This window comes from Tenebrio molitor, chromosome 3, assembly GCF_963966145.1.
Source record: "Tenebrio molitor chromosome 3, icTenMoli1.1, whole genome shotgun sequence".
Lineage (NCBI taxonomy): Eukaryota > Metazoa > Arthropoda > Insecta > Coleoptera > Tenebrionidae > Tenebrio > Tenebrio molitor.
This window is the reverse complement of record NC_091048.1, coordinates 26970719-26996659: the sequence shown is the minus strand read 5'-3', so window position 1 is coordinate 26996659 and position 25941 is coordinate 26970719. Positions and strand designations below refer to the sequence as shown.

The 25941-nt window shown below is 37.0% G+C and overlaps 4 protein-coding genes across 4 annotated transcripts; all 4 read right to left on the bottom strand.

Annotated features, from left to right (window-relative positions):
* Positions 1 to 428: 428 nt before the first annotated feature.
* Rrp5 (Ribosomal RNA Processing 5) lies at positions 429 to 7892 on the bottom strand. Its single transcript, XM_069043358.1, has 20 exons — positions 7665 to 7892; positions 7486 to 7611; positions 7267 to 7431; positions 6937 to 7213; positions 6602 to 6771; positions 5530 to 6176; positions 5224 to 5479; positions 4949 to 5171; positions 4257 to 4495; positions 4070 to 4207; positions 3632 to 3833; positions 3466 to 3579; positions 3228 to 3411; positions 2606 to 3171; positions 2413 to 2555; positions 2158 to 2364; positions 1980 to 2108; positions 1318 to 1576; positions 910 to 1075; positions 429 to 677 (listed from the first exon to the last, which is right to left on the bottom strand). Exons 1-20 carry the CDS (start codon positions 7743 to 7745, stop codon positions 515 to 517), a joined length of 4455 nt encoding a protein of 1484 aa, XP_068899459.1. The 5' UTR covers positions 7746 to 7892; the 3' UTR covers positions 429 to 514.
* A 378-nt stretch (positions 7893 to 8270) lies between these two features.
* Positions 8271 to 10628, bottom strand: LOC138127332 (sterol carrier protein 2-like). Its single transcript, XM_069043359.1, has 6 exons — positions 10270 to 10628; positions 10095 to 10221; positions 9856 to 10049; positions 9377 to 9805; positions 8688 to 9321; positions 8271 to 8638 (listed from the first exon to the last, which is right to left on the bottom strand). The coding sequence occupies exons 1-6, from the start codon at positions 10306 to 10308 to the stop codon at positions 8448 to 8450; spliced, it is 1614 nt and encodes a 537-aa protein (XP_068899460.1). The 5' UTR covers positions 10309 to 10628; the 3' UTR covers positions 8271 to 8447.
* A 228-nt stretch (positions 10629 to 10856) lies between these two features.
* Positions 10857 to 12732, bottom strand: LOC138127334 (mpv17-like protein). Its single transcript, XM_069043361.1, has 3 exons — positions 12138 to 12732; positions 11959 to 12090; positions 10857 to 11227 (listed from the first exon to the last, which is right to left on the bottom strand). The coding sequence occupies exons 1-3, from the start codon at positions 12396 to 12398 to the stop codon at positions 11042 to 11044; spliced, it is 579 nt and encodes a 192-aa protein (XP_068899462.1). The 5' UTR covers positions 12399 to 12732; the 3' UTR covers positions 10857 to 11041.
* A 2908-nt stretch (positions 12733 to 15640) lies between these two features.
* On the bottom strand, positions 15641 to 17271 carry Idh (isocitrate dehydrogenase [NADP] cytoplasmic). Its single transcript, XM_069043360.1, has 2 exons — positions 17108 to 17271; positions 15641 to 17052 (listed from the first exon to the last, which is right to left on the bottom strand). The coding sequence occupies exon 2, from the start codon at positions 17044 to 17046 to the stop codon at positions 15820 to 15822; it is 1227 nt and encodes a 408-aa protein (XP_068899461.1). The 5' UTR covers positions 17047 to 17052; positions 17108 to 17271; the 3' UTR covers positions 15641 to 15819.
* Between the last annotated feature and the right edge of the window lie 8670 nt (positions 17272 to 25941).

The window sequence follows — 25941 nt, the reverse complement described above, 5'->3', positions numbered from 1 at the left end:
TTTGAATATTTTCATCGGAACAAAAGTTAACAGGGGGTTGAAAAATTAGCATGTAAAACCCTATGGCCAGTCTTAAAAAAAACTCACTGTATGTATAGGTTTAATTTTCTAAAAAACAATCAAAGTTGGTTTATACTTACTTAGTAATACTTACAAAGTAGCATACACATTGCTGTCCTTTCACCTGCATAACCATCAGCCACACATTTATAGGGTATCGTAAATATTTATTGGCCCATTTCATTTTATTAACTACATACCTATAACGACCACTAACATTACCAAGCCACGCTGCTGCTACCTGAAACAATAATTTGAAACAATGACACGTTCAAACTTTAATTTTGAAACTTTCTGCCGCTGTTCAAACTTTTAGCGCTCCTTTCGCGTTACCACTAATGAACAATACCACCTAGAAAAACACTCAATCCAATTTGTCCGTTTTTATTTGATTGATCGTGTTTGTTCAGCAACAAAAACAACTATCTTACATCTTTTTACTTAACGACTAAACCTAATTAACACCCAAGTTTTCGACGTAGTCTCTGGCTCGTTTTTTAACTTCTTCGACGGTTTCAGCGGTCCCATGTTGTTCTTCAAAATGAATAAACTTTTGAAAAAGACTCTTCATAGCCCTCACCCCCAACCTTAGGCTGACCGCTCGTTCGAGAACTTCCCTGCAAGACCACGTTTATAAATCGAAAATGTATTATAACCGGTGTTTTTTAAATTTGGCGTCGAAGTAGGCGTTGAAATGTCGATTGTGAACGCACTATACAGGTTACGGATCACGGATCAGCTGTTTAAATCTTAGGCTTTTACACGAGTGGTGCGATCTCAATCGACTCTCCAACGCCTACTTCGACGCCAAATTTAAAAAAACACCCTTTATATGTCTCAGTAACAAACCTCGCAGTTTCGTATTTTTCTTGTTTCACCAACTGGTCAACGTAAATAATCCAAATTGTGGTTTTGTGTGGATACGTATCCAAAATTGTTTCAAAATTAGCAATCGCTTGTTCCAACTCGCCAAACTGGAATTCCATCGTTCCAAACCTTACGATTAGGTCAAATTCTAAAAAAAATAAATAATAATAGTAGTAATTTACTGTAGAAATCGGATGCTTTTTTATTTATTCACACGTGCTATAAATACATCACTGTGACAGTGAGACAATCAGATCTGAACGCCACATTTTTTTTAAGTGAATTATGAAACTACATAATTACATTTGCTTGTCCAAAGTGAACAATACAATAAATCAATTCAGTTATTCCAAAAAATAAACAACAACACTTATAACGAAATGAACTTACGTCTCTTCTTGTCCAAAATAGATTTCAACGCAGCTTCTTTGATGTTACGCGCTTCCCTAAATTTTCCCAACGAATAATAAACTTGTCCAAGTTCCAACCACATTTTCGTGTTCTGCTTATGTTTCGATCTTACTTTTTTAATTTTCTCTTCCATTTCAACCAATTTACCAGCCGATGCCAACATTTTTATGACGCTCAAATATACATCCAAAGAATCATTATATTTGACTGCATCCTCAAAAATGTTTTCAAATGATTCCTAAAAATTTACTCTTAGAAAAAAACCTAAATAATCACGTCAACTACCAGTATTGGGTAATTCAAAATTATTGTGGCCAAGTATGGCAACTATGTACGAAAATTTATGTGGCAACTGTGTGAATGGGGTAGAGTTGACATGTGTATGACATTTCATAAGCGTGCATTTAATTTTATTCAATTCCATTACACATTGATTTGACAACTTACAAAATTGCGCGACTATGAACTGTCAAGGAAATGTCAACTCTACCCTACGCACACAGTTGCCACATAAATTTTCGTACATAGTTGCCACACTTGGCCACAATCATTTTGAATCACCCAATAACATATTGGAAAGAAAACACTTGCAACTAAACGGCAAATCTGATCCGACCCGCAAAACTGCAATGTCAAATTACCTTGGTCCCGTACATATTTTCCAAGTTGAGGAACGCGATCCACACGTTAAACTTTTCTTTGGTTAACGTCATGTTTATTGTTTCGATGGCTTTCTTCCCTATAACCCTGGCCTTCTCCAATTCGGCTGCCTAAAACGACGCATCAAAATACGATCACAATGTTATTTTCGGCAATTACCGCAACGTGCATAGCCATATATTGCAGCCACAACTCGGAAGAATTCGGATTTGCGAGCAGCAAACGATCAAATTGTTCTGCAGTTTGGGGTTTGGCGATCGAATCGGCCAATTCTTTCTCTATTTTTGCAATTCTCTCTTCTTCCAACTTAATCATCTCGCTTTTTTTCGCAGGAACAGTTTTCTTACTCTTTTTCGATTCGCTTTCCTACAAGAAAAATCGTGATTCGAGAAATCGAAACTCACTTTTTCAAACCTCTTCTTCGTCAGATGATGATTCATCTTTGACTTTGTCGTCGTCTGCCCCGTAAAACGAACGAGCACCAGATAATAGCGCTCCTCTTTTCTTAATGTTACTATTGTCGCTTGAAACGTGATCACTACGATCTGCTGATGTTGCTAAAAATTGTAATGATTAACCTTGTAGGTATTACATCAATAAAATGTACCGTTTTCGCTGTCGCTATCCATTTCTTGGTCGGAATTATGTTTCTCTGTTTTACTAAATTCTCCATTTAACTCATCCGTTTCACTAAATCCTCCATTTATCTCCTCCGTTTCACTAAATTCTCCATTTATCTCCCCCGTTTCACTAAATTCTCCATTTATCTCCTCCGTTTCACTAAATTCTCCATTTATCTCCTCCGTTTCACTAAATTCTCCATTTGCCTCTTCCGTTTCACTAAATTCTTCATTCGGCTCTTCCGTTTCACTAAATTCTCCATTTATCTCCTCCGTTTCACTAAATTCTCCATTTGCCTCTTCCGTTTCACTAAATTCTTCATTTGTCTCTTCCGTTTCACTAAATTCACCATTTGTCTCTTCCGTTTCGCCAAATTCACCATGCGTCTCCTCTTTTTCACTTTCCAAAAGCTCACATTCGGCCGGTACATCTTTTGAGACATCAGAAACCTTTGTCTTTTTCTTCTTCCTCTTTGGTTTATCCTCGATGTCGATATCTTTCTCAACAGTGCCACATTTCTTAGGCACTCCAATAATCTTACTGTGAATTCTCCTAAAATGTCCAAATCGAAAATAAAACACGAAAAGTAAAATTCAACAACAAAAAACCTGTGAATGACGACTTTTAACTTATCGTTATGTAAAATGTTTTCTTGTTCGGTGCAACCGACAGGTAGATATACTAACTGTCTGTTGCATTGAGTGTCCTTCAAAATCCCCAACACATACAACTTCGTGACTAACAATATTTGTGCCACACAAGACGAATAGCACGATTTTTGAGCAACACCATCTAAAATCATACAATTTAGGGACACCATTTCATTTAGTATTACTTTACACTTACTTTGAACTTTGTTTATCTTTTGTTTTATGTTGGTTTTAGTACAGATCTCTACATATCCACCGCCGAAATTAAAATCTAGGACAACTCCTTCGACAACTGAACCAACGGGGTTTGCTAAAACGTTCAAAATTTAACACTTATTAACAAATAACTTGACGCAACTTACGCGAACTCAGATGCGACGCCACAGAACCTTTGGTTCCATTTGGTAAAGTGACTTTATAATTACCGTCGCTGTCAATTTTTTTGATTTGGCATTGTACTCTCTCTCCAATTTTATACTCGGTGAGCTTCATTTGATTTTCTTGATGTAAATCAACAATATAATGCAGGTCTTCAATAGTACTTGACAAGGAATTCAAGAGAGTCTACAACATTACCAAATCAGATTTCAATTTTGCAGATTTCTATTTCGAATGCGGTATTTTTTCAACAACTCCAACAGAATAAATAGAACAAATAAAAAATTAATGGTTTATGTAATAATAACAACTACAATTGTTCTCGTTTTGGGTTTATGAATCATTTACTCTCTTACATAATCGCAGAAAAAAACACAACACACTTTTTCATATCTGTGAACTAACAAAGATGAAAAACTTACATCTACACCTTGGTCACGAACATCATCACACTCTATGGCCAAATCAATTTTTTTTGCTTTATAATTGACTTTTAAAACTGTTGCCAATATTAATTGTTCTTCTTCAAAAGTGGGTGGCCATACTTTACTTACGACGTTCTAAAAAATTACGGCTACAAAGTGTTTTTACTACAACTTTTAAACTCACTTTACGTAAGACGAATATGTTTTTGTAATAGTTTTTGATTGGGGCAAAGACGTAAATCCCCGAATCGCAACTACTTTCAAACGAACACCGCAACAACATATTTTTCTTTAAATTATGCAGTTCGGGGATTTTGGTTGAATTTTTTTCGTGCGCTAATGCCTCTCTTCTACTCAGCACAATCGACGGAGTATTTCTTACACACATTAAATTTGTCAACTGTTGTCCCCGCTGGTATGTTTCTGAAACAAGTGTGTAATACTGACTATTGAACTCGTGAAATATACAAAAACAAAGGCTGTAACTATTTTTTAAAAGGTTGGTACCACTTTTGAACTTTTTCTTGTTCGAATCAAGACAGTGGCGTGCACAAGTCATTTTCCCATTTATTTACATTTAATTAATTTTCTAATACAGTGGCGGCCAAAATAAAGTAGGACAAGTCTTATTAAGAAATTTAGCCAAAATTGAGTTGAGTAAACCGGGGTTACTATAATAAATAAATAAATATTTTCATAGTAACCATAGAAAGGGCAAGCAAATTTACATTAGCGAAAAAACATTGTCCTACTTTATTTTGGCCGCCACTGTAAGTGCGTACGCCTATGTCAAAATTGTCATCAGAATTACCAACATGAAAAAATGTCACAACCCTTCATGGTCACTTGGTACTAAGGCAACGAAGTAAAACTTACTCAACAAAAGTGGGCACACACTTAGAGTCTCACACAAATGTGCCAACGGCACCGTGGCTGCAGTTTTATGAGGACCAGTTTCAACCTTGAGTCCACTGGAAGTGATTTTTTTAATTGTCGCATCAACAACTTCACCCAATTTTATTCTTTTCTTTTTATCAGTGGGACAATTTAACGACAATTGTATTTTACCGTCTTTCAGTCCCAAAATCCACACGGTGACCTAACAACCAAGCTGTACATTCAAGCTATCTGCACAATTAACAAAAACTCACAACTTGTCCTTTAAAAAAATAACCCTGAGGGTCCGTATATCGGCCGGAATTCCCCGAATTCAACTCCTTGCTGCTAATCCAGCCTGTAACGTTGTCGTAAAAAGCAACCAAAGCTCCTGACGTTTTAGTGTCAACCACAAAACCTACATGTTGAGTATTTGGGAGCACGTCTTCCATTTTCGCCAAGCAATTTTCCGACTCCACCAAGCCTTGTTTCAAGGTAAACGTAACGTTTTCGTCGCTCATCTTCAAAACCCTAAAAACACAAAGATGTCACACTCGACAAAAAACGAAGCGTGAATTTACCTCGCATCGACGCTCATTCCAACATAAAATTTCGCTTTGATGTTCTCGCTGTATTTGACGCTTGATACATGTAAATTAGGCACAAAACCTTGCACATTGCCAGCTTTAACAATCAACCCGTTTCTAAGTATTTTCTCAACTGTGCCGCGAACGAGCTGTCCCACTTTCAGATCTGTCAGTTTAAAAATCTTCTCTTTAATCACATTCTTTTCAAACGTACAAATGTACATTTGTTGCATGTGATTGTAGTCGAGTATGCGACACTTATGGTGACTACCAACAGGGAAACTTCTCCTGATGGCATCGGTAACGTCCATTTGCGCATTTGCTCGTAACGTATTTAAGAGTCGCTTGTTCGTAACAAATCCTGCACTTTTTCCAAGTTGTACGTTTAAACCTTTAGACGCGTGCGACACAACCCTAGCCGAAAGAACTTTACCAACGGCGTGTTCAAGTTTCGGCAAGACTTCAAACTCCCGTAACGTGAGGTAAGTTACTTTAGTCACGGGCTCAGTAAACAAAACGTGCGCTGATATTTTGGAGCCTTCTCGCAACTTTTCAATGTTGATTTTGGAATATATCTGACTTTCATCAAGGTAACCAAAGCAATTTTCGAGAAAATGACCTTTCACTCCGCTTGGGACGACCTGGAAGTTACAAAAAAATATGCAAAAGGCGCAAAAGAACTGTATGATCTTGGGGAAGTTAACACAACACAAACAATAAAGACAATGCATGGGTTTTCAATTCATTATAACTTTTCTTTTGTGCATTATCTTTAATCACTCCCTAAAACCACAACAGCAGCTTCAAAGTAGAACGTGATTTAAATTTTGTAACGGATAAAATAGTCGACACAGGTCTGGAATTTTCCGGAATCAACACCTGTGTCGCGAATGGAGGTGATATTATAACAGTCAGATCGGACAAAAAGAGAGGAAACGCGAGACACAGTGAGTGACAAATTAATATAACTGTAGTGCAGATTATTAGTTAACAATAAAATTCGTCATTTTTGTTTTATAAAGTTTCTTCAAATCGTCGAGAAAACGTTACGTTATTTGTATGTTACCTCTTCCACTAAAAAGTCCACTTTGGTCCCAGGAATTATATCATTTAAGTTAAAATCATCTTCTAAGCGAGGTCTCTTGACATGTTCCTGTTTAGCACTAACTGTTAATGTAGTAGCAGAGTCAGAATTTACTACTTTGTTAATTACACAATACAAAGGTTCCCCATTCTCTGAAAATAATAAATATATTTTCAATAATACTAAAAATTAAAAATCTAATAATTCAACATAGTAAATAAAAAAAACAGTTGATTATTCAATTTTAGACACTCAATGACATAAGGTATGCCACAACTGCTTTGTCAACTGTTTTGTAATAAAATACCACTTCTTACCATATGTTTTCGAGGCATCAATATTTTTGTGGGGCAAAAACACTCTGCAATTATTCACACCAACTGTTAATTCATAACCATGGTCAAGTTCAGAGACTACATTTGCCCAAATGACTGTTCCTTGTTTAAATGAATGATGTATTTTGTCAGAATTTACATCTCTTGGATTGATAGTGGCTTGTACTTGATACCCTTTCTCACTATCTTTAACTGAAACTATCTTTGCTGGCATCAATTGACCTTCACAAATTATATTCTTCACTGCCCCAACACAAGACTAAAAAATAAAAATTGAGGTTTTACCAGAATTCTAAACACCATTCTACTTACCTCTTCCCCCTCTTTTTGTAATTTTGCTGCTAACTCTTTAGTAAATATGTCAGAGATGTTATTAATTGTGACCAACCCAAAAGTGAGACCTGGAAATTCCATTTGCAGAGCCAAGTTTGAAATGTGCTTCACACAACTTAAAATGACCATTCCTTCCTGCATTTTCTACAAAACGCAAAAATAATTTGAACAATTCGAAGATCTACAAATCAGTAATACATTGTAGGTAAGGGTGCCTTGTAATCTCAGTGATGAACGCCACTCCTCTTCTCGATTTACTTCCTTTCTCACTGGTTTTTCTTTGCGAACTTTCTTTACTTTCGGTTGTTTTTCCGCCGCAAATAGCTGCAATACATCACACGTAAAAACCAAAAAATACTTCTTGTGAAATTACTTACGTTATCATCGTGTTTACGTTTAACTGGGATATTATCATTTACGATTCTTTTTCCACCGCGAGGAAAACTTTCGCTCTCCATTTTTTTCTTTTAACTGTCTTTTAAAACATATACATTTAAATGCACCTACTTACATAAAAATATTTAAGCAGCGTGTACACCACAGATAAACTTAACCTAACAAATTGACACGTTTTTATTTCCAATCACCGCAAAGTAGAAAAGTCACATGTTGAGAGAGCGACAGATTACAGTGCCTCCCTGCGGATGTATAATAAAACACACGAAGGAACCGCGAAAATTCAAATTCAGCATAGACAATAATAATCCAGAAATTTAAATGTTCATTATCTGATTGTATTTTCAAGATCTTTAATTTGAATTATAATTCTAATTATTCCAAATGGTAAATATAAGAACCATTTCACACGTTTTTACTTAACCTGTCATCAAGCTTTCCCTTTCACGTTATTATGGCGAACATAACCTACAAAAATGGTAAACAAAATTGCATGGAAATTTAAAATATCTATAATATCGGATAATGGATTAGGATGCGGTAAATGTTGGATAATTTAGAGCTGGTTATTCAATTCAAAACTCAGCTTCTCCTATTATGTTACCTTTTTTATTGCACTTTTTGTCGCTTATTGTCTAATTATTGTTGTAATCATTTTTTCCTTACATAAGTTTGCTAGCCTATACTGAACATCAGTCCATTACCATAATCATTATAAAATTGTAAAACATAACAAAAACCAAATAAAACAAACCCATTGAAAATTATAACTTGGAGCGAACGTCTGCCAGTGTCGGGGCCACAGTGCTTAGCAACGAGGTGAGTTTCAGAGCCAAGCCCATGTTGCCTTTGATCTTGACTTTGCCCTGAAAGAAAGCCCTCTGGGGGTTCAATTTTCCAACGATCAAGTCGACGACGTCGTTGTCGTTCACGATGATGGTGACCTCCGGTTTCACTTCAATAAAATAATCATCAAATGATTCAACCAGCTAGTCTCGACTTACATTTGGAATTAATTTCAATGCTTCCTTTGCTCAATTTGACATTGATGACCCAATACCCTTCTTCCCCGTTGGGCTTCTTCACTTTAAACCCATAAATCCCTTTGTGCTTTTCGAGAAGACTGTTCTCTTCCGCCATTGCTTGTTCCAACAACCTCAAATAGGGGGCGACGGCGAAATCGCTCAAACTAAATCCCGCGGCGACTCTCCCCACCCCGATTTGCCTGCTGCGGTACTCGGGGAATCCCAGTCTGTACAAAGCGACAACAACAGCGCCCCCTAGACCCAAATTGTGCTGCAATGCCAACTTGGCGCCTGGAACTTGTCTAGCCCCGGCTTCGTTCCGCAATTGCCAACACAACTCGGCGCACTGGGCCAGGCCCGTGGCCCCCAGGGGATGACCCTTGGAGATGAGGCCTCCGCTGGGGTTCACCACGTATTTGCCCCCGTAAGTGTTGTCACCGCGATCGATCAGTTCTGCTGCTTTTCCAGGAGCACACAAGCCCAGAGCCTCGTAAGTTATCAACTCGTTAGCGGAGAAACAATCGTGGAGTTCGACGACTTGGACGTCGGATGGGGTGGTGCCAGTCTTGCGGAACAAGCGATCCGCTGCTGTTTTGGTCATGTCGTACCCGACCTACGTGTAAAAGAGATTGTTTACGAATCGGGACAACTGATAAGGTGCGACTTACTAATTTGATGCAGCTGTTGTCTGCGAACGTTGATGCGAGGTCCGTGGCCATCTCCATGCCCACAATTTCGACAGCTTGGGCTTCGAGACCGTGGCTTCTGACAAAACGCTCCGAGACTACAACCGCAGCGGCGCTACCGTCGCTAGTGGGACAACATTGCAGTTTGGTCAAAATGCCGGAAATGACAGGTGAGTTCTTGATCTGATCCAGAGAATACTCCTCCCTAAACTGGGAATACGGATTGTTCACCGAGTGTTTGTGGTTTTTGTAAGCGATTTTAGCAAAGTGTTCCGGTTTAGTTCCATATCGCTTCATGTGTTCAATTCCAGCGTTTCCAAACATTTGCGCCGAAAATGGAGCACTACTGATTTCAGTCAATTGAGCCATCAATGTAACATGTTTATCCATGGGATTAGTGCGGTCTACAAACTACAAACACCTGATTATTACCAAAACAAACGCATTTTGTGCCAAATCACTTTAGCTGAGAGACTGCCCCTCTCCATTTTCTCAAAACCGACAGCCAACACACACTCGTGTTTTCCAGACTCTACGAACTCCTTGGCCAGCAACAAAGCTGTGGAACCGGTGGAGCAATTGTTGTTGACGTTGAAAATTGGAATTCCCGTCATTCCTACCTCGTAAACCGCCCTCTGGCCGCTCGTGGAGTCGCCTAAAGGGGCACATTAGCTCGAGTAGTCGCGTCTTCGACAATTACCGTAAACATAGCCGCAGGTCGCCGCCTCCACTTCCGAGAATTTGACGCCGCAGTCGTCGAACGCCTTGGTGATGGCTTCTCTCGCAAAGTCCGGGTAGTCGTCGCTCCTTTTGCCCGGCTTTTCGAACTAAATGTCAAAGTTAGTGGTTGTTTTTTGGACTTGGAATCCACTTACTTTGGTCATTCCGACCCCCACGACAAATACGCGCACCATTTTTGCGACTTTCGAGCAAGCCTCTTCTAAATAACTTTCTCGTTACAGCTACAAAAAGAGAGACAATGACAGGGCACTTTGTCTAAGAAGCCTTATTGTTTATTGTTGATATAAAAAGTTGGCGAAAGTCGACTTTGACACTTTAACATCTAGGACTTTAACCTTCTTAACGCAACTCGAGTTTGATTGGTCGACGGTGAAGATTAATTATGTGTTGCGCATTTCTGTATTTATATTAAATTTTCTTTTATCCATTTATTATTTAACATAAGTCTGTTCAAATATCACAGATTCACCACCCTGTTGGTTGCAGTGGGTGATAAAATAAATATCCCTATAATTCCTTGCAGTAAATGAAGTTGGCACAACTGAATAGAAGAGTGAAATTGACAGATGTGCGTAAAAAAAATTATTTAATGTTATGCACTAAAATGTAATAAATTTACTTAAGAAAAATATAAAAAATTGCCTTAATATGGTGTTGGGAAAAATTAACACAACATTTCGTTTCCGCCCAAATGCAAAGGAAATGTAAAATAAATCCAAGCAACAATAAAAATAATTTAATTCATTTATCAATAAAAATAAATAACTTTTAATTTATCTAAAAACATGTAGGAATAAATAACACAAAAATTCAAACCCTGTTTAGTTGAGTAGGTACGCTTCTGATTGGTAAAAATAACACAGATTGTTTTATCACAAGATCTACCTAATTTGGACAAATACTTGGTCAATTTTGCAGCAATTTCTCGTTTAGTATCGACAACTCAGTTTGTTTTTTCACCTCGAGTTGATGCATGTAGGCCAAGAAGCAGCACCACACAAGACTGCAAACGCTGACGTAAGGAACTCGATTTTTTTCCGGCACGAAACAGAAATTTATTGTTTGTAAAACGGGCCAGAAGCAAACGCCCACCTGAAAAATTAAACGTGAGTCAACTGTCAAAAGTTCAAATCCTGCGTGGCAGTGACGGGTCGTTCAGATGTTTTTACCACTGACGCGGTAATTCCCATCTTGGAAAGTTCCAATTATGACTAAAGCGAAAAAAAGTAGAAACTTTGGGATGTGTATTTTTGTTTCAGACTAACGCGAAATTTAGAAAATTGTACCACATATTTTCCATTTTAAATTTGCCAACTAGGGCAATTAAATTTGAAAGTGATATAAATGTGGAAAAATTAAAGAAAAATAGGAGAAACGGAATGATGTGTACGACTTGACACAGTAACTTAACGCACGATTAAAAAAAAAAGCTCTATGTGGTCCCACGTTAAGAGCCATTTTGCAAATGTCCCGTTGAAATTTTTAAATTAAAATTAAAGATGAGCGAATGGGAAAGGTTTGATGTATCTGGATCTTTTCCAATTATGACAATAAAGTTTTGGTGAAAATACCAGTGGCGTAACGTGTTTCGAAATGTGCAAATAGAACGACAAAAATGAAATGAAATGGAAATTGTTTTTTAAAAGGCCAGATTCGTTAATTTCACGTGCCACCACTGCACCCCACACGTGTGCATTCCCCCAGTCATGCTGGCATGCACAGCATTCGGCAATCTGGACGAGCCACCACTGCACCCTCCACGTGCCAAAGTCATGCTTGCACGCGCAACAATCTGGACGTTGTCCATAACTCATGACTCGTACTTTGTATGACGGCAAAAATTTCATTTTGAGCTCCTCCGTCGCATGTTCCACGCTCTTCCCTTCCATCAGACTCATCCCGAAGAAGAAGCACGCAAGAGCGGCCGGTCCGTACGTCATTTGTTCCACCACGGCCTTAAACAACACTGTCTACACTCCCCTCCAACAACAGCCACTCTCACCTTCGTCACACCGGTCTTCAGGTTGGTCTTGGGCCAGACCATTGTGGCCACCCTGACCCAAGCGTAGAGTGTCGGCGCGGTGAACAACCCCCCGTACAGACTAAACCGCAACGCCTGCATCCAGTCGTAGTTGTCTATACTTTTCCCGGCGATGGTTTGCTGGATGATGCAAGAGGTGGGCCAAATGGTCGCGTACGAGATCATCCCCCTCACGACAGGATGCCTGTTGGTGAAGGCCGCGAACCGCGATAATACTGACATTTTGAAAAATTGCAAATCACGAAGGAGCGTGTCGCGAGACTGCCGGACGCGGTTTAATTCATGTTTGGGGCCAATTTCGACGCAAACCTCTCCGTCGAATCTGCCAATTCCGCAGCCTTGGACTCGAATTGATCGCGTCACGTTTGCGTCACACACGTGGACGGAATTCGTGCCGATGAGAGCGCAAACGCGACCCCTTTCATCGCTAAAACCACCGGAAGGTCAAACGTGCTGTCAACGCGACAGCTGTGCGGTACGCTAGATCGTTTTGGCAGCCGCCCGGGAACTAAAACAACGCGACACAATACAAAAATATTTATTAATATCAAAAACGTTACAACAGGTGCTCATTCGTCTGCAATCTCACCCAGTTTCTCCATCAGGAGCTTCAAAGGCACCTTTTTTGGTTTCTTACTCCAGATTTTTTTCGCTTTGGTCTTTCGCTTTTTCATTTTCACGCTGTTTTTCACGGCCACCGCACTGAAGTTGATCGCCCTCTTGAATCTCCTGTGGCTCATCACCACTTCTTTATTGTTAACTAACTGAGGCTCTTCGAAAATTGTCTCCAAAGAGGGATTCTGTCTTTTTACACTCTTGTCCAAATAGTACTTTTTTACATTGTTTAAACTACTATTCACGAACAGTTTCACTGGATTATTCGACACTGGGCACTGGGCAGCAGGATAAACTTGGACACTTCTTCTTGTGGATCTTCGAAGAGGGACTGGTTCTGAACTGCTGGGCAATTCTGCAGAAACTGCACTACCTTCCGTTATCGATACTGATGACGACTCTTCCTCTGACAAATTGTCTTCAGTTATTTCACTAAGATTAAATCCGTTCGCAAGTCGCCGCTTGGGCTTATCCTCCACTTCAGGTTCCGCGTCGCTTCCGCTTGCAGAAATATCATCTTCTTCTATTGGCACTGGTGAAGAGGCGTCGTTCGGAGAGGAGGAAATGTCTTCACTGAATACAGGAGGATTAAATATGCCCGAGAGTCGCCGTTTACGTCTATTCTCCATTGCACATTATCAAATAATTAATGGTGATTCATCATAAATACAATTTGTACGCGGGTCTTATCTACAGCTGTGGCAACGGCTAAATTCAATAAATCGCAACGTGCAACGTTGCAGTTTTTAAACTCTGAAACTATCACCATTCGTAAGGGTAAGGAATGCAAATTGTAGTTTGTTGACGTTTAATTAAATTAATCAATGCTACCAACACAACGCAACCTAGTGGTAAAACCTTCGTGTACAAAAATCCCCAAGTTTTGTGTTTAATTAATGTTCAAAAATCTCATTTTTTTATTCAAAAATAAAAAACAGGAATAAAAAAAATCACTAAAGTTCTGTTTTATTTAAATGATGTCCATATAAATGCATCCTTTCACCAAAAATAAAAAAAATCCGTTTCGTCTTTTTTGCTTTTTGGCACGATTAAACAAGAGTAAATAGGAACAAAACACAAAATAACAATATTCATAGTCAGTCATGTGTCAAGTTGCTTCTTCAGGTTGTCCACCAGTTTCTCCATAAATTGGTGGAAGTCTTTTGTCCCTTCTGTTGTTAATTAACTGTTTTGCAAATATTGTAGAATGAACCTCGCGACAAATTTGTTAGAATCTCGAGAAAATGCGAATATATAATCGTGTCAAAAATAAATTAAACCCTAGAATTCGAAATTTTAGGGAAATAACGTTTTTCATGTTGTGTGTAACTAGAATTTTCAAAAGTAATTTTGAATGCCCAAGGTTGGTTACTATGAATTGAGAAATTAAGAGTAGGGTTTACCAACTAGTTATATGGGTTTTCCTGATGAAAATTTCAGAATTCGGGTAGTTTGGGTTGCATTTTTGAAATATTTTAAATGAAATAAACGGCTTTTTAGTTGGCCTACTTTTACCTGAAATGCGTACTATTCCGGACACGGAATCTTGGCCACAACTGACATTTAACTGACAAATATGTGTGAACTGGCCTTTATTGAATATAACCCAACTTTTGACTCGATAATGCCATTTCCATGCTTTTTTGATGTCACAAGAAAAACTTCAAAATGATTTTTAATAATTGTCATTTATTAATGACACTAATGGTTGGTTTACATCATTTTTTTTTTAGAAATGTCAAAAAAATGTTGGCCAAGATTCCGTGTCCGGAATAGTGCCTGCCAGAAGGTGTAGTGAATCCGCAAATCTCATTATACTAAGCTTTTAGATATTTTCGTCTCCCAAATAAACGTTCAAATCTGAATTTAGTGTCGCGAGCAAAAAAACTCTGGTTGTCAATGTCATGTCAAAATTTGGTTAGATTGTCACAAATTAAAAAAATTTCCTTGCCTGATTCTGCTCATGTCAACAGAGTGTCAATGAAGTGAGAAAAAAATGACAATTAATGTCGTACAACATGATGATAGGTTATGATAACTATTTACGACCATTTTACCACGGAGCATTTTCCCATTTTCCTTTACGTCAAAGAATGATTTTGACGACCAGTTTTTTTTGCTCGCGACAGTAAGTAAGTACATACGTAAATATGTTTATGTATAATAAGATCTGTGATTTTTTTTGGAAGCCCGGTGATGGCACCAAACGCTTTAAAATTCAATTCCCGAGGGCCCCATACTTTTTTTTTTTTGTTAATTTCGAATTATGTTTTAGTGGTACAGCTTCCTGCGTAGTCCAATTGCAATTTATTTTATTGTTATTTGTAACGAAATCAAACAAAGAAACGTATAGGGCCCTAGATAAAGGACGTATTGTTCAAATAAAAAAAGAACCTTGTCTTCATCTGTTGTGGTTTTAAAGATATGAATGTTTAAAAACCACAGTTTTTCGACCATATCAGTTCAGGTAAACCCAACAAGTCCATGGTTACGATATCTTTTGTTTGTCACCAGAAAGCCCATAGCCTCCAACCTAACCAAATTTATGGCAACCTAATAATGAATATCCCCAAATCCTGGGGAGTAATTTATTTTTGACACGATTATAGACATAAAACAAATCCCATGTTCTAAATGACGCCATTAACGATTTTTTTCCTTTTATAAAAATAGTAGGTAATCGGTTGAACCACTTAAGTAATTGTTTTATAGTTCATTTCTAAGTAATTGTAAAAAAATATTACATAAAAACAACCATAGTCAAACCTTTGCGAACAAAAATCCCTATTTAAGAACATTCAACACAATTCACTTCAAAATTGTGTTAAAAACGTCGAAAAAAGCAGAAATAACAGTAACCGCAAAAGCTGGGCTTTATTAAAATATTGTACTTATACGAAATACATTCCCTGCACCAAAAACAGTACCAAAAATAAAAAAAAATCCGGTTTGGTCCTTTTTGGCAACGATTCAGCAAAAGGACGAGTGGAGTAAAAAAAAACAATATTCATAGATGACTTGGAGCTAGTCATGCGGCGAGTTTCTTCTTCAGGTTGTCTGCAAGTTTCTCCATAAATTCAAAAGTCTCCATATAATCCTGTCTCTTGACGTTGTTCATCCCCTTAATACAAATCGCCAAATCCTTCGTCATGAATCCTGACTCGATAGTCTCGACGCAGACCTTCTCCAAAGTCTCGGCGAACTTGGTCAAGTCGTTATTATTGTCAAGTTTAGCTCTGTGCAACAATCCCTTGGTCCAAGCAAAGATGGACGCGATGGGGTTGGTGGAAGTCTCTTGTCCCTTCTGATGGAATCTGTAGTGTCGAGTGACGGTCCCGTGCGCCGCCTCCGACTCCACAGTCTTCCCGTCAGGGCAGATCAAAACTGACGTCATCAGTCCCAAAGATCCGTACCCTTGGGCGACGGAATCAGACTGGACGTCTCCGTCGTAATTCTTGCAAGCCCAGACGAACCCTCCTTCTGACTTCATCGCGTAGGCCACCATGTCGTCGATGAGGCGGTGCTCGTACCAGATCCCTTGCGACTCGAACTTGCTCTTGTACTGGTTGTCGTAGATATCCTGGAAGATGTCTTTGAAGCGGCCGTCGTACCGTTTCAAAATGGTGTTTTTTGTGCTCAGGTACAAAGGATAATTTCGGTCCAGAGCGTACTTGAATGACGAGTGCGCGAAATCAATGATGGATTCGTCAGTGTTGAACATGCCCAAAGCAACCCCCGCGCCTTTGTACTGGTGCACGGTGTATTTGACCGGTTCTCCGGATGAGGGCGTGAACACCATTTCGAGTTTTCCAGCTCCAGGGACCACAAAATCAGTCGCTTTGTACTGATCAGCGTGAGCGTGACGCCCGATGATGATGGGTTTGTTCCAGCCAGTCACCAATCTGGGGATGTTCTTGCAGATGATGGCCTCTCTGAAGACGGTGCCCCCCAGGATGTTTCTGATGGTGCCGTTCGGCGACTTCCACATCTGTTTCAAGTTGAATTCTTCGACGCGCTTCTCGTCGGGGGTTATTGTCGCGCATTTGATGCCCACGTTGTATTTTTTCACCGCTTCGGCACAGTCGATTGTGACTTGGTCGCTGGTCTTGTCCCGGTTTTCGATTCCCAGGTCGTAAGTGTGCAGTTCGATGTCCAGGAAGGGCAGAATCAGTTTCTCCTTGATCGAGTCCCAGATGATGCGGGTCATTTCATCCCCGAGGATGTCGACGACTGGACCGGCCTTGATTTTACCCATTTTTGCCTGTTTTATGGCGAAATCAGAACGATTTTTTGCTAGAATAAATGACCGTTCTTACCTGCAACAAGACACACCCACTTCAACTGAACGCACTGAAATATATAAATAAACAACCTTGGTTTATATTGCGTGAAAACCAACACCAACCGCAACTACTTATCACAAAATGACTTGCTTTCGTTGTGAAAATATTTTTTAATTCGTAGCCGGCATGACAGTTGACAGAAGGTTGTGACGTCGACAGTTGTTTGTGACGGGCACGGTGTCAAAGGTCGATTTCTGTCGACTTTGCAATAATTGTTATTTTCCGAAACAGTTAACGTTAACAACAATCGAACGGATGAACAACAATTACATATCTGCAATCTCGAGAATCGAGAAGGTTTTCATTTAGTTTTTAAGCTTTGACCTATGCGTTCGTCATTCAATCATTGATATGATAACGATAGGACCAGTGGGCAGTGGCGTAACAAGTGGACGCTATCTGCTATTTCAGAATTCAGAGGTCGTCAACATTTGCCCTCGAGTCTCGTGAGCTGGTCCTAAGGTTATCTATAGTTGAATTTTTTTAATAAACAATTGTCAAAACGTTGTCTTGTTGGTATGAGCCAAACTGTGATTTTCATGATAATACGATTGGTCACTTTGAGTGTCAACATTTTTTTACGTAACTGAGCCTGCGCCCTAACGAGCGAGAGTTTATTTCAAATTCGAAAAGGTTTCTCCTGATTTCTCATTAAATTTGTTTTGAAAATGAATTCACGGAAGAAAGGTACGGGAAGTGAAGTGAACATAACCTTAACCATGATTTGGTGTCAAATTGTTATACAGCTGGTCCACATGTCCAAATTTTAGGGTGGTACAGTATGGTTTTTTTCTTCATTTTGACACTGACAATTGTTTATTAAAAAAATTCCACTATATTATAGTTGTTAGATTAATTAGTTAGGTAATATATTTTAATCTTAGGCTTTTTCATTTAATTTCTTTTATTTCATTATTTGAAAATATAATTAAGTTAAATTATTATTTTTATGGGGCACGAAAATAAAAAACATCCTAGTTACTCAAAAAAGCGAAAAAGTAGAAAAATACTTAAAAAAAAAAGAAAAAAAAGAAATAGTTTTTACGGGGTGATCAAATAGGACTGTTTAAGTTGGTAACACTGAATTGTATTTTAAATCGTATAACAGGAGTAACTTTCGGTTGTTGATGGCTTGTCGTTGTTAATGCTATACCTACATCAGATATTTGTCAAATAAACCAACAAAACATATCCGGTTGCAGTGTTATAAATAACCGAATTAAAAAAATTTCTTAATTGTACTGCCAACTTAAACAGTCCTTCTTGATCACCCGGTATATTAAGTGCGCGAAGAGAGTGTTTTTTGTGCATGAAAAGGTCTTTTACGCCGAGACGAAGGTCGAGGCAGTATAAGCCTTTGAATGCACAAAAACATCTTCGCGCACGAAATATAAACAATATTTTTTCTATAATTGATTCAAAAAATTGAAATTAAAAATTCAAATTTTTGAAGGAACTCTGAAGTTTCAATGCAGTGACCATGTTGCTAGGTAAGTAATAAAAAACAGTGCGTGAAATGAAAAACAGAAATAGTCGTATGCGTGAAATTGCATTTCACACACTGTTTTGTATGGTTTCTATGGTTTCGATCTTACTAACAATGCAAAAAAAATACATGTCAGAAAATGACCCACTTCAGGCACAGATAACTATGCGTGAATTTCAATTTTTTGAATCAATTATAGAAATAGTATATTTCAAACCAAGGTAAGAAAGTGGTTTCTTGCAGACCGCAGGCAAAGATTATAAACCGAGTCGTAGACGAGGTTTGTAAGTGCCTAAGGTCTGCAAGGACACTTTCTTAACAAGGTTTGAATACAATTTTTTTCCCTACCGGCACAACTTTGTTGAAAAAAGTCAAAAAAGATGGTTATATTCGTGATTAAAACGAAAATTTTGAGAATTGAATAGTAGGCTGTGTTATTTGTTTAATTAACTTGTCATCGCATTTGAAGATTTGAGGTTTGTTCGAAAATTTGATATAAACAGAGTAAAGTAATCTACCTACCTAGCTTATCTGTTTATTTTCCAGATTATATGATTGATCTACCAACTTGCTTTATTGAATTGGCTTTCATTTATCAATAACTTATTTCACTTTTGACACTTTTGACATTTGTATTTTGGTACAGTTTTACCATAAACATTTCATGATTCACTTTCTTACCTTAGCGAGAAAGTTGAATTTTCTCACCTCAAATGAGGTATCCACAGCCTACATTTCTAACCGGTAGGTAGAAAAAGTGTTTTTACAGCTGAACATAATACAGTGTGTAATAAAATGATTTACATCTAGTTACCTTTGCATTACCCTTGTAAAAATACGAAATGCCGCTCTACAAAAAAAAGAAAGCCTAACCTCAAAATATTCCAAAATTCCAAATGTGATTTATTGCGAAGGGATGATATGAATGGAAAGTAGAGATTGAAATTAAAAAGGAGCTACCAAAAGCAAGTCACAGCTAGTGTTGAAAGTGGCCACCAACGTTTGTTAATTCAATTTAGTAAATTGTAACAATTGGCAATTCGATTGATGACATTTATTGACAGAACTAATAGTTCGGCACTTCAAAAAAAAAAGTAGAGCGGTACAGGAAAATTTACATGTGCAAAAATTCCAAAGGTAATTAGATGTAAATCATTTTATTCCACACTGTACTTATAGACAGTGATGCTAATTCCAACAATGATATAACTGATATAAGTTTAAATAATAGTTTAGAAAATTTAGATGACGATGTTTTTTCACAAGTGTCATCATTCGACAATATTTCAAAAACTCACAATCATTCAATTGAACATAGTGACAGTGACGAGATGACAAGTGAAAAACCACAACCTAACTTTTTGTAAATCAATCGTCAAGTCAAATCAAGTTGTAATCTGAGACACATACGCCTCAGTTACACTACACAAATCTTTGAATTGTGAAACTGTCTAAGGTAACACTTTGTCCTATTTTATTGACATGGAAAAAATGTTTCCGACAAAAAAATCAATTATTTTTATTATTATTATTAACGGTAATACAATGTAAACAAAGATATATTCGTACATCATTATCTTGTGTTACCACCGGGACTTCTGGTGGTCGAGCTAGGACCACTGTTGGTACCGGTGATAGGTGCGATGTCTCTTATCGTTCCCGGCTCGGGGACACTGACGCGGTTGAAAAGTCGTGCACTTACTTGACCGCACTGGGTAATCTAGTCTGAAGGAAATCAGTTACCAAAAACACAAGACAAGGCCGATTTGCGGGCGGTGGTGCCAGTCTTCGCAAGTTGGGACAGTTCAGTCAACAACTAAAAAAACTCCCGTCGCTGTCAACCCCTTTCGCCCACTTTTTTTTTTTAATGAAAGCCGAGAAAATCATCTCGGTCCGGAAGTAACACTTGCAATGTTATCGTAGTGGATTTAAAATAATTTTTTCGATTTCCAAAGCTTCTAAATTCTCTATTATGCAGGATTAGATATTTGTAGTGAGTGATCTTGTATTTTGTGATAATATGTACGATTAGACGTAGCTGTCATGACAATTTCATACATATATTTCAAAATAATTGACCTGTTAAGTGCCACTTTCAAAGACCGCCAAATCAGCAAATAAGTCCAATGGAATTTTTTAACATTTTTCTGACGTTTACGGTAATCTCTTAACCCTCACCGGAGGGAGGTGTAATCGTTTAGCTTCCGAAAAAGGGTCGGCCTTCCACCCCCTTACATTTTCGCGGCTTGCTGTCAACCGGTATCGAAAGATTTGCTCGTGGGTTATTTAGTTGCGTCTTGTTTAGGTCAAAATAGGAGAAATTTTACTGAATTGTTTAGGTTTATCATTTCGTGGAGCTTTGCAGATTGTATCATTTTGTTAAGTTGTACTAGATAAGAATTGTGAACTTCTAGGTTTCATTTATTATCATTTTGTCTTGTACCAACCATTTCACGTGACAATCTGTGAATAAAAAAACCATTCGCCACGAATTTTTTGTGTATCATTTCCCGTACTCCGGGCAGTTCTCACCATCTCACCATTTTTTTTTTAGCCTCAGTCGACGATACTCGTGGTTCGTATTGTTAACCGACTAGAAGCCCACGACCTGTTCGTTATACTCCTGAACATTTCGGATCTGTTACCGATAACAGGGATACCCAGTTCGGGAGAGTAATTTATAACGTAACAGTACCTACTATCTCAGATGAAAATATCTTCACAACTTTCAAAATCAGACTGTTTTTTAATTACCCAATTTAGAGTGATAATTTTTTTTTCACTACTAGTCTTAGAAGGCGTCATTATTGAGACTTGAATCGACCCCAGAAGTAGAATTTCTCTCCCTAGGTTAATAATTTTTTATTATTAACCAGTAGTCAATAATGAACAGCCGTCACCTAGCAACGAAAGATTTTCTTTGATTTTATTGGTTAACGTAGACAGACGATTTTCAATTTTCATAGCAACCGTTGAAAAATGAGAACTCGGATCGTCGCATCGGACAAACAAATTAATTAATAATTATTATTAGAAAGGGTTTCAACGGATCTAGTAGTGAAAAAAATAATATATACACCACGCTAGAGAAGACAATTTTAAGCCTCGCTTCTTTATTTAATAAACTACCTCGGGTTAAAAAAATGTCTTCTCTACCTTGGCGTATAATTACTATTTTTGACTCAGAATTTGAGAATTTTCTCCTGTGTGAACGGATTTTAATAAATGTCACAACTTGTGAAAACGAAACGTCAAGCTAATTTTAAAGATTTTAAGCGATTTGGAGCTTTTAAGGGGCTCGTCGAACAAAAAAACGTTGTATTCAACTCGTTCGTGTGTAAATTGGGCCTTTTTTTTGGCACTCGTGGGCCTTTAAAACGCTCCTTTCACTCGCGTTTAATAATGGCCCACTTGTGAGAAAAAAGGCCCAATTTACACACGAACTCTATAACGAACTACTATAAAAATATATTAATTTTCTTATTCAATGGTTACGAAAGAGAAACACAATAACTTTTTATTTATTTATTTATTGCTAAAGATTTTTATTAACAATGTATTACTTACCATACTGTTTTTGACATTAACGTTTATCACTGAAGACAATAGCTGAATTTATATTTCAGATTTATTTTATTTTATTAATAATATTTACTTGTTATACATATTTTGATTATTGATTTATTTACGAAAACATCCCATTTTCTATATTCTCATTTATTTAACTTAAATCTTAGATTATTTATAATATTTATATCATCCCAAAAATATTCAAGAAGTTTAGACAATAATAATTATTGTACATATGGGATTTGATAGTTTCTTTGTTCTTTTAATAACACTACTACGTAACATTCCTTGTTTAGCAATGTTATTAGTTAAATTAAAAAGCTGCTGTTAGATTATCTTGTGTACTATGTTAAAATTACAAAAAGGAACAAAAACTAGTTTTATTGTTTTCAACTGTCATAAATTTTCATTTTTCTTCTTTGTAAACTGCCTCTTAACTGCCCTAAAGCAAAAAGGGGCAGATAACAAACCGTTGCCCTAGACAACACATTCAACGTCACATTTCTGACAGATCTTGAAAAATTTGTCAAAACTGTCAAGCAAAAGCAAATGCGAAACCATTTTTAAAAGATTTGGAAGCTTCAGGGACGTCGTTTCAAGCAATAAAATTTTGTATGCAACTCGTTTCTTGGTAAATTGGGCTTTTCTAATTGCCCTTGAGGCCTTAAAACTCTCGCTACGCTCGTGTTTTACTCTTGCCCCTCGGGCAATTAGAAAAGCCCAAGATTTCTATTTTTTTATATGTAGTTGACAATTGTGTATGTAGGGAGATATGGTTTCACATTTCAACGGAGTATTATTGGTTGCCTATCTTTGGAATAATAAAAAACAATACATTTTAACAGATAATCTGTGCGATTCCATTTACACATTGTTATGATTTAGCGATCGTTATTTTAACGATCGATTTTTTAAAATGATTTTTAAAGAGCTTGCTGATTTCTTAAAGCAAGTTGATGATCTCTACAAGTATATATTTGCTAAATTAACTTGATTTTTTAAATTTTCATTCGGAAGTGATTTTCTAATTTTTAAAAAAATATTTAAAGCAACCAATTTTCAATGTAACGATCGATATTATAACTATTTGGAAACAGAATCGCACTGATTATTCTTATTTCATTTTTTACACTGGGTATTTTCACAATGTGATCAAAAAGGACTGTTCGAGTTGGCATACTGATTTTTACTTTTAAATGGTATAAGTGGAGTAACTTCCCCGATTCACACTGACAGTTATCAGGTGCTATGTGGTCTGTGGTTGTCAGTTTAAGTTGTTTCTTTGTATCGTTGATTTTTATACATAAAGTCCATTCAATAAACATCTGAACTGTCAAAATCAAAATTGCGGTTGTTAGGTTGGTTAAATCACTAGTTATTTTCATACTGCCCAGTTGTTATTTATGATTTTTTAATTTTTCAAACTACATATTATTCATTTGTTTAAATTGACATAGTCAAATAAATTGCAAAATTATTTAAGTGTATTTTGTAAAAAGGTAAAAATGGAAAGTTCAAAACGAACTAGGGTGGTTCTATTGGCGCGAAAGAAGAGGCCATAACAAATTATTATGAGGAACAAACAAAAAAACTGATAATAACGGGAATAAATTACAAATTTGTGGCAAAGCCGCTCCAGTATTGTTAACTAAGAATTGGTGTTCGTTTTTGTGATTCACAAATCAAAATTTTGGAGAGATATGAATAAATGAAACTGATTAGTTTATTGTTGTTTAATTTGTTACCTGTTTTCAGTTTGTCGCGTGTTTTTTATAAACTTTATTAAATTGCTCTAATTCATTTAGTTGCTGCATTTCACTTCAAGTGTTCGAAGCAATTAATGATTCAAAACATTTTTAAACTCCATCCATTTTCAATATACCGGGTGATCAAGAAGGACTGTTTAAGTTGGCAGTACAATTAAGAAAATGTTTTAATTCGGTTATTTATAACACTGCAACCGGATATGTTTTGTTGGTTTATTTGACAAATATCTGATGTAGGTATAGCATTAACAACGACAAGCCAATCAACAACCGAAAGTTACTCCTGTTATACGATTTAAAATACAATTCAGTGTTACCAACTTAAACAGTCCTATTTGATCACCCCGTACATTACCGTTAGGGAATTTTCTTTTTTTGTATTGCAATGAAAGTGTTTTATTTTTCTAATATTGAACATTCAAAGCAGACGTTTTGAATTTGTCAAGAAATTTGACACTGTCAGATTATAATTATTGAAAAAAATACGATTAAGTTGCGATACCTATCATGTAGGCCACAGGCAGGTTTATAAAGAGAAAATGCCTCACTTTGGAGACAAAACAAAGTGTTCACCGGTGTTTTAAAAACATTTGGCAAGTAAGCGGTCCAAATTTGGGGACGATGCCAGTTTACCGAATGGTTGGGGAGATTTTTGCCGTAAGTTGATAAATCCACTTTTAATTTAAATGGATCTAGTTAAAATGTTAGCTTCAATCTCCTACAGATATCTAAAGGAAAAGTACAGAGTAATTTCTGGGTCGGGGGCACAAGCACAGAATGGAAACAACGCACGATGGAACAGTGAAGAAATATTTGCGCCGTTGTGCGCTTTTTTTAATTACAAGACCGCCGGGTTCCAGACTTGACTTGACAGGGTTTGTTCCTGAGCACTATTCATTTCTAATGTATCATGCTTTTACTTTGTGTCCTGCTCTGAAATATTTTTGTTAAAATTTGTTTACGTTACGTAGGTACATCTACTTGCTGGTTTCAATGCTGGTATTTAATATTAACCTGTAGATACCATATTTTAAGTAAAATATTCAAAACTAGTTTACTTTGCTTGATTACGGGACTCGATTAGAGATTTGTCAAAAATGACAATAATCCTACATTATAACCTCTTCAAGATACACATAACCTGAATTATTATTTGTGACATTGCATTTACAATAGAAAAAAGTTGTATCCTATTACACCACAAAAGTTACTAAAATCACTAGATTTAGTTGTGTATATTGAAAATGGATGGAGTTTAGTTCAATGATTAAAAATGAAAATATAACCTAAATATATTTTGTAACTAGATTTTGATGTCGGTACACTCTACCGAAAATTTTTATATCCAACTACAGTCAACACAAGCATTTTATTTAAAATTTAATTTTGACAGTCCAGGAGTTTTTTGAATTTACTATACATAACTCACAATTCTGTCGCTGTTGATTTCACGTCAAATATCTGTCGAAAGACGTATCCGGTTGCAGTATTACAAACAGCCGAATAACAAAATGCTCTTAATTGTATTGCCAACTCAAACAGTCCTTTTTTTATCACCCGGTATGGTATAATATACAGCGTGTATGGTATAATATACAGCGTGATCAACAATGACTGAGTCTGTTGGCAATGAAACAATTGAAAAATATTGGTGTTTTTTTGTTTCGTAATTGGCACTGACCGGATGTTTTAACTTGGCACGACATTAAAAAAAAATTAGGTTATGTCAGGTATGTTTATGCTGTTACAAAAATGACCCTTTGATGGTAAACGTCAAATTCACCTGTCAACTCTGTCAAATCTGACAACCGGAAATGCGTTTAGATTACAGTGGTACCAAAATCATTCAAATTTTCATTGTTACCAACAGACTCAGTCATTCTTGATCACGTTGTAGTACGTACTATGGCGGCCAAAAAATTTTGGCCGTCACTTTCTTGACATTCAAGTAAAGTGTAAATAGACCTTTAGGAATTGTAACCCCA